This window comes from Zootoca vivipara, chromosome 12 (genome assembly GCF_965207765.1).
Source record: "Zootoca vivipara chromosome 12, rZooViv2.hap1.1, whole genome shotgun sequence".
Classification (NCBI taxonomy): domain Eukaryota; kingdom Metazoa; phylum Chordata; class Lepidosauria; order Squamata; family Lacertidae; genus Zootoca; species Zootoca vivipara.
In genome coordinates this window covers 20714464-20726399 of record NC_142595.1, presented here as the reverse complement: position 1 = coordinate 20726399, position 11936 = coordinate 20714464, and the positions used below count along the sequence as shown (strand labels likewise).

The following is an 11936-nucleotide window of genomic DNA, read 5'->3' as shown; positions in this document are numbered from 1 at the left end:
GGGGAGAAGAGTGGTGGTAGACGGGTGCTGCTGTTTGGAGCTCGGGACCGGCTCCGGGGCAAGGCCCGCCCGAAGGCAGCGGCGGGTGCTGAAACAACGGGAGCTGGGGAAGAGAAGGTATGAAACGAAGTGGGGTGGGGAGGAGGATAGGGCTATATGAGGGGAAGGGGGTGGAGTTAAACAAAGCAGGAGGGGAGACTAAAAGGGTACCACTAAAAGGGGGGAAGCATAAAGCGGAGGTGTGGGGGGGGGGGGAGAAACAGAAAGAGCAAAGGGGAGGGGGCAAGACGGGTCCGCAGTAGAGAACTGGGCCGCTGGTGGAGAGCGAATTTATGGGAGGGGGCTAAAGAAACGCTGGCCGTGAATAGGCCAGGTGGGAGGGAAGCGGGTAGGAGAAACGTGGGCTGGGCGAGCAGCGGCGAGAGTACAAGAAGGCGGCGGGGAAGACCGAGAGCAGCAGAAAGCTGAGGAGAAAGGAGCCGCGTGTGGTGCGCTTGTCAAGGGAGGCTGCGGAAGGGTAGGGGGCAAACTGAGGCCACCCCTTGCAAGCGGCGGCTGGTGGGCTGATGGAAGTGTGGGGGAAGGGCCTGGAAGCTGTGGAGTGGGGGGGGAAAGGTTTGAGTAGGGTGTATCGGGGGATTTGAGAGCTAAAGGACACCACGTGGGCTAGAGGAGGAAAGGAAAGGAGTTGGTTTGCTGGGGCTGTATGGAGGGGTTGTTAAACGTTAAAAGTTGGCCTGGAGAAGTGAGGGCTGGGGAATCTCCCTTTTCTGGTTTCCCCAGTTTTGTTGGGAAATGAAGCAACCTGAAGCAGGGACTTCAGAAAGGATGGTGCAGGTGGATGTGGGAGGGGTTACTCCAAAATTCGGGGGGGGGGGAGTAGTTCGGCAGCGGATGAAGGGATTCTTGGTGTGGGCATAGGATGGCAGTGTGACTTTCGTTGTAGGTTTGAGTTGTAAACCACATTCGGTACAGTAGGGTAGAGAGGTGGTATGCAAATTTTAAAAAATGAAAGAGCCTGTGAATTATAAGGGCTGTTTGCTGTCGTTCTGAAGAAAAGTATAAAGGTAAATGTAAAGGGACCCCTGACCATTAGGTCCAGTCGTGACCAACTCTGGGGTTGCGGTGCTCATCTCGCTTTATTGGCCGAGGGAGCCGGCATACAGCTTCCAGGTCATGTGGCCAGCATGACAAAACTGCTTCTGGCGAACCAGAGCAGCACACGGAAATGCCATTTACCTTCCCGCTGTAGCAGTATCTATTTATCTACTTGCACTTTGACTTGCTTTTGAACTGCTAGGTTGGCAGGAGCTGGGACCGAGCAACGGGAGCTCACCCTGTCGCGGGGATTCAAACCGCCAACCTTCTGATCGGCAAGCCCTAGGCTCTGTGGTTTAAGCCACAGCGTCACCCACGTCCCTACCAAGTAGAGTAGATTGATTTAAATCAGGAAGAATAAAAGACAAATTTAAAATACTGATTTTAAATTGTTTCCCATTGATTCTACAAGTTATTTCTAAAACTATGGTGTAAGACACCAATAAACTATGTTATTTACACTGTTTAATTCTTTCAACTAGGCTTTACATCTCTTTGTCATGTTGTACAGTATATACATTTTGTATGCTCTCCTTTCTTACCAGTACAACAAATGTCTTTAAAATATTCCCGTATGGGGCATGTCATAATCAGGATGCATGATTGTTTGGAGGTTAATAAGCATTTCTTCTCAGAAGTCCCATGGAGCTCAGTGAGGCTTACTCCTAGAAAGAGGGTATAGAATTGGAACCTTAGTATGAGGATATTGGAACATGCAGACTGGACAGTTTGTCTTCTCTTATTCCCAATGTTGTTATCTGTTTCATCCTGCCTTTGCCCATCCCACCCTCATAAATACTGTAGGCTACAAGGAAAAATAAAACACACATGAATGATATGTCAAAGCAAGGCTTCATAGTTTGTAGGCAGACTAGACTAGATCTATTTTCTTCAGGTGAAAATGCATGTACAGTATATGCATTTGGGAGATACAGTGTAAATACTCATATTTGAGAAATTGTCAAATTGGCTTTTTATGTACAGAAGGCTCATTTAACTCAATGTACATGACACTGATTCTGTCTAGAGGGTAGCTGTAGGACTAACCTGCCTTTATTAAGATTTTTAAATATTAACCTAGTCATTTACAGTTTAAATAATATTTTTAAATATATTCATATATATATATATTACCTTACAAGTAGGAAATATTTCAAAAGCTTGCAAGTAAGTCTAAATAGAAAAACTAGACGGAATTGTTCTAGTATAATGTGAGGAGAAAATTACATTCTCAGTTGAGAAAACGGTTTAAAGAGCTGAGGGTTGGGGTTGGGGTTGGTTGGGGCTGTGGATTTCATAATGGAATTTAATTTTTTTGAAAGCTCAGAACTGTTAGAGATGTGCATCCTTGTGGTGCTGTATAAATAAGTACAGGCTCTCTGGTTGTCTGAAAAAGGATTTTATGGTAGTGACTGGCCTAGGGGGAATTCTCCAGGCTGTCTCCCATGTTATCTGGATGCATTTTGAGAAGGTTTAAAATGAGACTGAAATGTGAGCCCAGAAAGCCATAGTGACAGATTTTAGGATTAAAGAGGGGGCAAGCATGCTGGAGAACATGTGTTGGGGAATTCTGGCTCTCCTAGGTTTTTTTAAACAACAACAACAACAACAACAACTTTGAAATCACATGTCTCTGATGGAAAGGAAAAGAGAGGGACACTGAAATGTGATAGTACACCAGAACAAAGATTAGGATGAGTACATGATTGCACTTAGTAAATCAAGGTATGGATTTTGAAAGTTCTTGTCCCGCCCCCCCCCCCCTATCTTATTGCTGGTGGTGACAACTGATGGAACAAAGATTAAGAGTGGATTACAACAAATGTTACAGGTTAAGTGAGGCAAAAGTGTTGAAATGCTACAGGAAGGCTTGCAAGCTATCATCTTTCTACTTAAGGCTTATGTATAATTCTTATTTTTTTAAAAAAAAACAAAGATATGTTATGGATATGTTATGATGTGCAAACACATTTTCTCTCTCCAGCAATTTTGTGATGGGCATGCTAAGCCTTCCCTATTCTCATGTGGCTTAACAACTGTCAAAAGTGGGTTCTTAATAGTAATTTAATGCTATACTGTACATGCACCCTCATGTCCTTGGGAGTTTGCTAACTAAGAATAGTGGTACCTTGGGTTGCAGACCCGATCTGTTCCTGGGTGCCATTCTCACCCCGAAAAGTCTGCAACCTGAGTGGCGCTTTCATGCATGCGCGAAAGCGCGACAGAGTGCTTCTGCACATGCATGCACGGCGGAACCTGGAAGTAAACACTTCCGGGTCCACTGTGTTCACAACCCGGAAAAACGCCACCCGCAGCGGATACAACCCGAGGTATGACTGAACTTGCATGTGAGTCATGGGCGTAGCCAGGATTTATGTTGAGGGGGTAGGACTTTTGTGTTTTGGGGGGCAGAACTAAGCTATCTGCAACTCATATTAAGTATTTTTATTTATTTACCTGCACCCCTCCGGCTATTCCCATGGTGTGAGTGTGTGTGCGCGCGCACGCTTTGGGGGCTGCTGCGTTATACTAAGTCAAACCATTGGTCCATTTAGCTCAGTATTATCAAACTGATGGCAGCAGCTCTCCAGGTTTCAGATAGGATGCTTTCCTAGCCCTATCAGGAGACACCAGGATTTGAACCTAGACCTTTTGTGTGCAAAGCATGTGCTCTAGCCTTTCCCTTTTGAATTAAACTCTTAGGAACTGTGGCTCATTACTTCCTGTCCATCCTTCTCTGTACAGTTTCCATGGTTCCTTATAACCACCAGAGGGGCTGCAAGTTAGATTAAGGGTCACAGGGAGTGGTTAGATTTTTCATACATAAGCTCAGGATGTTAAATGACCCCTAATAGTTAAACACTCCCTGCATGTGTATTCTGTAAGCATTATGATGTTATAAACTTTGTGGGGAAATGTTGGAAGATTCTTTCAAACTGATGTGTATATACAGTAATTCAGAGTTCTGTAGCTAATAATTGAGGAAATATGAATATTCCAAAGTGGTGGAAGGCACCATGGAAAAGAATGGAAGAAGCTGGTGGGGGTGGCTAGTGAGGTCATTTGGCTTTCCCACAGTATCACAAATATATATGGTAGGTATCTGTGACTGGAATGGAAATAATAGGATTTGGCCGTTTCTGGAGCAGGGACAAAAGTAGGGGGAAGTGAACATGTTAAGCAGGAGCTTAATAGTATTCTTGGTCCTGCATTTGTTGGATAAATGTGGGTTTTGTTCTGAAGTGCCAGCAAGCCCTGTGTGTGAAGTAGAAGTAGCTGCAGAGATGTACGTTGATGAATAGGTAAAAGGTAAAGGTACCCCTGACCGTTAGGTCCAGTCACGGACAACTCCGGGGTTGCGTGCTCACCTCGCTCTATAGGCTGAGGGAGCTGGCATTTGTCTGCAGACAGCTTCCAGGTCATGTGGCCAGCATGACTAAGCTGCTTCTGGCGAACCAGAGGAGCGCACGGAAACGCCATTTACCTTCCCGCTGGAGCGGGGCCTATTTATCTACTTACACTTTGACGTGCTTTGGGCAGGACCTGGGACCGAACAATGGGAGCTCATCCCATCACAGGGATTCGAATCGCTGACCTTCTGATCGGCAAGCCCTAGGCTCTGTGGTTTAGACCACCGCGCCACCCACGTCCCCACATTGATGAATAACACCCTTCTAAAACCTGAAAGCCAGGCTTCACACTTATACTTAATGTAAATTGACCAGAAACTCATACTGAATAAAAGCATAATCAGCATACTTCAAAATCAGTGTATCTGAAGAAGTTTGCATGCACAGGAAAGCTCATACCAATGACAAACTTAGCGTAGTTGGTCTCTAAGGTGCTACTGGAAGGAATTTTTCTATTTTATTTTTATTTTGTTTCAAAATCATTGGCTGTAAACAGCTGGGATAGAGGATAAAGGGTGGGTGAAAAGCAAGTGGGGCACTAGCTTTATTTGCAAGGTTATTATCAGTTGGTTCTTTGTTGTGTCTTGCTGATGAGTCAAAGGGGAGTGGAGAGAAGTAAAAGATGATGTTGCTATAGAATGGAGGAGGATAAGCAAACCAGGACAGTATTGACCTAAATATAACTTTGGTGTGTCAAGATATACTACTTGGTGAATTACATAGACTCTGTGCACACTTTTTTCTTTGTGGCCCATAGGTAATGAAGTGTTTCAGTGTTGAACAGTGTCCAAAGGGTGGTGTCTCTAGTGTTTTATCACCTTCATGTTTTGGCTGTGTTTCAGTTTCTGACGAAACCCAAAGCAAGCAGCAGAAGAGTCTTTGAACATTTTCCTGCTCTGGAATCTTGGACTAGAGGAAGGAGGAGGAGGAGGAAAGAGCGAAGTTGCAGCTGTTCCAGAGGACTTGTCCCATCTTGTAGTCGGTGTGGGAAATTAAGACTCAAGGAAGTTGCTGCATGTGGACTCTTTGAGACAGTAAGTCACGTGGGTTTATATGCAACTACCTTGGCTTAGTTACAAAACAGTTTTTGTCTCTGGATAGGCAGAGAGCAGCAGAAATAGGAATCCTCTTGCTGGGAGACAGCTTTCTCTCTTCGGGAGATCTTTAGAACTTTAACAACTCTCTTGGTGGTAATGATTGCTTTTAGGTTTTATTTTTTAAATGGGGTTTGAACATTTTTTTAAATTTGATTTTTTCATTCTTTAAATAACTGTGGAGAGTTAGCTTGATAGTGTGAGTTTTAGTACATTTTCTGCTACATGCATTTGCTTTTCCTTTTCCAGAAATGCTTTCTCTGAAGAAATATTTCACTGAAGGACTCATCCAGTTCACCATTCTCCTCAGCTTAATAGGTGTGAGGGTGGATGTAGATACTTACCTGAACTCACATCTTCCCCCTCTGCGAGAGATCTTTTTGGGCCAGAGTTCTGCTTACACCCAGACACAGTTCCACAACCTGCGGAACACTTTAGATGGCTATGTCATCCATCCAAAAAGTGTAGACCTGGACTATTATTTCACAGCTCGACGGCTTCTTAACCAGGTGAGGGCCCTGGACAGGTTCCAGGTGCCCACCACAGAAGTCAGTGCCTGGTTGGTACACCGAGATTCTGAAGGTTCTGTCTCTGGTGCCCAACCCAATACAGGCATTGCCCTTGAGAATGGCAGTGGCTTGCAAGATGGAACTGTTCCAGACAATGAAGTGAGGGAAAATGGAGCTGAACAAGGATTTGGTGAAGAATTGGAAGACCTAGGTGCCGTGGCTCCTCCAATGAATGGTGATCTAACCAAAGAGGTAGGTTGTTACCCTCAGGCACAATCTGTGTACTGATGTGGTGGGGAAAAGAGAACTATTTGAGGATTTATTTGTGACTTGCAGCTATAAAAGTGCTAATTATTGTCAGTAGCTTAATATTTCAGTGATTTGGGTGGATATTGGGAAATTTCCCTTTTTGGTAAGATGTTTGTTGGTTTGAAATTAGAGCAGTTCTTTTGTTGGAGCTTTCAGGAGGCATCTCTCTCAATAACACCACCTGCTTATTTTGCAGCATTAGGTAATAGTCTCACTGCACGTATCAAATGGATAGTGATTTACTCAGCTCTGGAGTACTTCCAGGAGATTTTTCTACTTGCTTTTCAGGGGAGCAATGGGTAAAGCAGGTCTCCTGCTCCATCCTAGTTTCTAATTCCAGCGTACAATGACTGCCTAGTCCTATTGCCTTCCTTTTCCCGCCCCTTGTTGTCTCATAAGGTTTTCTTCATGAATGCCTGTTCTGGTTTGACCTGTTTGTATTGTGCATTGCTTAGTGATGAATTTAAATAGCCGACTTGTTTACTTGGGTGCTCAAATCCCTCTCAAACACAGGGTAGAATGGTCATGGAGAATCTCTTCCAGACCACCCTTAATCCCTGATACTTTGTGTTGAAAATGTATAGTATTACTAGAGCTAGTGGCCAGCCTGGGAGTTGCTGAAACAGCTGTTGTGGCTGCCTTCCGCTCTTGTCATGTTTTCTCATCCCTACAATCGGCAAAAATAGGCTAAAGGTTTCTGAGATCTTATCCTTGGAAACCAAAAGTGAAATCTCTCAGTTTGCGGGGCTTCCCCTACAGAAGAAATAGATAACAGAAATGGAGAATGACCCACTCAGATTGGAGTGTGTGTGTGGATGTGCATGTGGGGTGCTTGGAACGGGAGATTGAAGCTAAAGAACTGAAGGTTTTTTGTTTTGTTCTGGTAAAGCAGGGGATACTAGTTTGCATCCTTAAATACATCTTTTGTGTTCTGGATTATTGTTACAGGAATGAGGAAGAAGATGGTTGTAGTTCTAGAATTTCTCATATTTTAAGACTATGCTATCTTTAAAACATCCATTTTAACTATCCATTATTGTAATTTAAAAAATGAGAATACTGCGTTGAAAAGTTGAATAGCATTTTTTGTATATTTAAAAAGTTCTGTAAATAGTGACTTGCTGAAATGTGAAAGGAATTTGTAAGGGAAGAGTGAGGGTTGCTGGTACTTTCCTTTGTGTGTGTATGCACACGTGTACTTTCTATTGCTAGGGTTACAATGTAAAAAACACAAATATAAGACTAGGGTTTTTTGTGGACAAGGACAATCAGTAGGCTCTTCAACCATGAATCTGAAGACCAACACAATACAGGTACTTGTTCACTCTTATAAACTCATGAGGCTCCCAAAGGGTGAACAAGTTTTGTGTTGGTCTCATGGCATTGATTCTGACTTTGATCAAGGTGTGTGTGTAGGACAGGGATAGAAAGTGTGCAGTACAGAGACGCTCCTATTTTGGAGCAGCTTTTAGGGTTCATTCATTTTGCTTCCTATCTTTTTGTGCTGATCATGTGTGATCTGGGGATGGAATGGACTTGTCATGGGTTTATTAGAAGTATATAATATTTCATTCTGCACTTAAGTACTCAGAACACTTCATGTTCATAATGCTACAGCAATGCAAGCCACCAAGCCATTTTCCTATTCCCTATTGTCAGTTGTGGACTGAGTAAAGTATGATTTGCCTTAGTGAATTGAGAGCTGAGACTATACTGTATTTGAATTGTGCGCTTTCCAATTCATGGCTCATTTTATTAATTGCGATGTTATACCAATTATGTGCTTTCACTACTGATGTGCAGATACTGAGCATGCACAAAACTTCAGGTTCATGGTGTGGATAGGGACATAGTCACCTTGCTTGCAATGAGGCAGTGAGTTCCTCTCCTTTTTTTTAAGTTGTGCAGAGAACTTAAATTCAGGCACAGGCTGCAATACAGTGTGGATATGAGGGAAATGATACAAGCTTTGATGGTGCCCAGCGGCAGTTTTCCGCTCCTAAATGGGAAGTCCCTGAACACAAAAGGAGGACAGAAAGCTGAAGGGTTTGATAGACATGTAGAGTTGTATATATGCACAATCCCACTAACTCAAACTGCCATATAAAGGCTACATATTTATTATTTTCTCATTATGAGATATACCAGTAGTTTTAGTGCTAGTGATTCACTGGGTGATGCACAGATTAGAAGCAGGCTTAGGGTTTGCTTTGAATGGACAATACAGGCTTTATTGGATATAGGTGGACAGGTGTTATGTCCGTAGAGGAGCAGCTCAAGTGAAGATAATATGCTTCAGGAAAGGTTTTGTGAAGGGAGGTTTGGCTCTAGTTTGTGTTTAAGCACTTGCTAGATGCAACGTGGATGGAATTTTCTGAGCTGTTTGTTATAGTGCTAAGCAGTTGTGACTGCTTAACAAAGAGAAAGGAAAACAACCTTAATATATTTATAACAATGAAAGAAGTTTTTCAGCTGAAGGCCTTCCTAAACGATCAGGTTCTGGCCTAATGCCTAAAACACTGAAGTGTTATATCAGTAGTGATTATTGCAAGGTCAATTGTGAATGCTATGGAGGATGACGGACAGAAGAAAGGGTTGCCCATGAACAGTTTTGTGCATTGTCCAAAGTTGTGAGCAATGGGTATGGGAAACTATGTTCAACTGATCTCTTAACCTGCCCACTGATCATTGCTGCCAAGTCTCCCGTTTTTCGCGGGAAACCCCCGGGTTTTAATCCGTTTCCCGCTGTTATCCCGAATAGAAAAAAATCTTGGAAATCCCCCGGATTTCCTACCTGCGAGGGAGGCTCCATTTCGGGTGCCGCTTTGCCCATGCCTGGGCACCGGAGATCGGGCAGAGCGGCACCGGAAGTCGCTTCTACTGTACGCATGTCTGGACATGCGTAGAAGCAACTTCCGGTGCCGCGCTGCTGCTGATCCGCATTTTTCAGTGGGAGACTTGGGAGCTATGCCACTGATTTTTGAAAAGCTAAAATGTTTATCAGAGCTCTTTGGGAGAAGGGCAATATATCTTGTGATGAAGGTAGCAATGAGGTTCAGCTATTATGGCCCTTAGCCCTGTAATTAGAGACTTGTTTCTGGAAGAAACGGCAACTTGGACCATGGATTTACTGTACAACATTGGGCATATCTTGCTATTTTCTACAAGTAAAATGGGAATAGTTGCCTGTCTCACAGGGTGGCTATGAGAGTGAATATTACCGGGAATACAAAACAATTGGTATGAGTTTTGGAGTCCCTCACTCCCTATAGAAAAGGAAGGAACTGCAGAAATAGCAGTGGCTTGTGAGTTTGTTGAGAAAGGAGAGGCTTCAGCAACGTGAAGGTTTTTTAATGTGTAGGTGAGCTGTGTAGGACTTTGGTTTATCTTATTGTATCTGCAGAAGTGGTTATTAATGCTTTGCATATGAAAATGAGGGCCAGGTGGGAGTAGCATGATACCACTTTTGTGTTGTCTAGGGCTTTCCTTTCCTTTTTTGCTTCATAAAATATCATGCAACTCCCTAATGCGTTGCTGAATTTGTTTTTTATTTTAAGCCCCATTTCTCAGCATATGTTCTTTGCTCACTGGAACCCTAGCTAGCTTAGACTGGATCCACTGCTGGGAAGAATTTGGTTAATCCAAATACCAGTTTATGTGGGAGGTAAGCATTGCTGCAACCCTCAAAACATTTTACCTCCCGCACCCCCACACATGCAAATGCCACAAACTGCTTGCTATGGGGATACACCTCCTCCTGCAGCAGCTGCACAGCCACTCCCTGCCCAGACAAGCAAATGTAGTATTCCCTGAGCTGATATATTAGGTATTTTTTTAACTGTTTGTCTAGAGGTGATGTGAGAGCTGGGTTTGCTAAGATTCAGCATGTGACATATGAACTGGTAATAAACAGCTTCTGACTCTTCATTTCACCATGTGATAACCACCAGTCAGGCCCTCTCTGATTACCAAAGGAATTGATGCATTTCTGTTAAAAAACATACAAACTCTCAACGTGGGTCAGAACATAAAAAACATTAGGACCAATAAATAAAAGCAATATAAAATTTAAAAATATGTCCAACCAATGTAAAATGCATACCTTTCTTACATGCATGGTCTTCCGTCACTTCTTTTTTTTGAAATTATAATATGGGACAACTTGTGAGGTGAGGACTACATTTCCTGCAGCTCTTCTGTTCTTGGTCCACAGGATAATGAATCACACAACAAAAGCCTAACTCTTCTGATGGGACTTTAGCCCTTTGCTGTCTGATCCACTCCCTGCTGACCAGAAGAATATTTCCTTTTCCTTTTTCCTTTTCCAATTATTCTTCATTATTCTTCATTCAAAAGTAGTGAGTGATCCTTTAAAAGCAGGTGTCTGTACCAATCTTGCAGTTCTCAGTGGATGGGTTGGGGAAGGTATAATTTCTTCTTGGGCCTAGTCAGTACAGTGGATGCTTCTGCTTTTCTCTATCACTAAGTTGTGTATTTATCACTGAGATAAAAAGTTGCTTACCATATCCACCAGACCAATGTCTAGTTTCCATGACTGCAATAATAATTCTCCTAAGAACTCCCCCCACAGCTGTACTGTATGCATATTCATGCACTTACCCAAGACTGCTTGCTTGTGATGTGATGTGTAATCTTAACCTCAGAGCGATATTTTGGCTTTGTTTTTCTTTGCTGAGTGACCTGAAGCACTTGCAGGGGATTTTGAGATGTTAAGGGGCTTTTTGTGTTAATAGAGGTAATATGGAAGGCATGCTGTCTGCCTTTGAGTAGTGTTGCATTAGTGGGGAATTTTTCCCATCTTCTGCCATCTACGTAGAAATACTGTGGCATTTTAAAAGATTCACAGGCACAAGACATGCTCCTAGGAGCCTTGCTATCCATCCACAGCAATTTGATTCTCAAAGTTTATTGAGTGGGTAGAATAGACACTCTAATGCTTGGAGATTGATTCTGTGGATAAGGTGTTTCCAAATCTGGGAATTGGGTAGATGGCCTGTTCTGGACAGGGTTGTGCTTCCTCTGATGGAGTTGGGTGCGTGGTGTGGGATGCTCTCGGATTCATCTCCATCACCGGAAGCGCCTTTTTGGCTAGCTTGTTCCTAGAAAGAGAGACTGACCACAGTGATCCATGCTCTGGTAACCTATAGGTTTGAATAATGTAATGTGCTCTATATGAGATTGTTTGGGAGCTGCAGCCAGCATTCAAAATTAGCCAAGCACCAGTCTAATTTTGCGACTGGCAACCAGCCTTTTGCAACTGGATGGAGATCCAGGTGCCACCTCTTGACTCCTAGCATCTCCACCTGCCTGGCTGCAGTCAGCTGGTCTGCTGGGCACCGTAGTAGCAAAATATGTGTCTTTTGCTGCTGTGCTACCCTGCAGACTACCCAATTCGCCTGGCAGCAAAAATAAATAAAGTTAAAATATTTTTTTGCTGCTGGGTGAATCAGGTGGTCTGCAGGGTAGTGCGGCAGCAAAATACACCCTTTTCAGCG

The 11936-nt window shown here is 43.4% G+C and overlaps 1 protein-coding gene across 6 annotated transcripts in view; it reads left to right on the top strand.

The window, feature by feature from the left end:
- Window positions 1–2: 2 nt before the first annotated feature.
- The window catches only part of NFE2L1 (NFE2 like bZIP transcription factor 1), a 31838-nt gene continuing 19904 nt past the window's right edge, over window positions 3–11936 (top strand). For 4 of the 6 annotated variants that reach the window (XM_035134332.3, XM_035134331.3, XM_035134330.3 and 1 more), the window contains exons 1-3: window positions 3–117; window positions 5351–5542; window positions 5852–6363. In XM_035134332.3, coding sequence (XP_034990223.3) covers window positions 5854–6363 — 510 coding nt within the window. In that variant the 5' untranslated portion in view covers window positions 3–117; window positions 5351–5542; window positions 5852–5853. Of the gene's footprint in view, window positions 118–397; window positions 518–1047; window positions 1068–5350; window positions 5543–5851; window positions 6364–11936 lie in introns of those variants that run through there. The other 2 variants (XM_035134325.3, XM_035134327.3) reach the window with 2 other exon arrangements.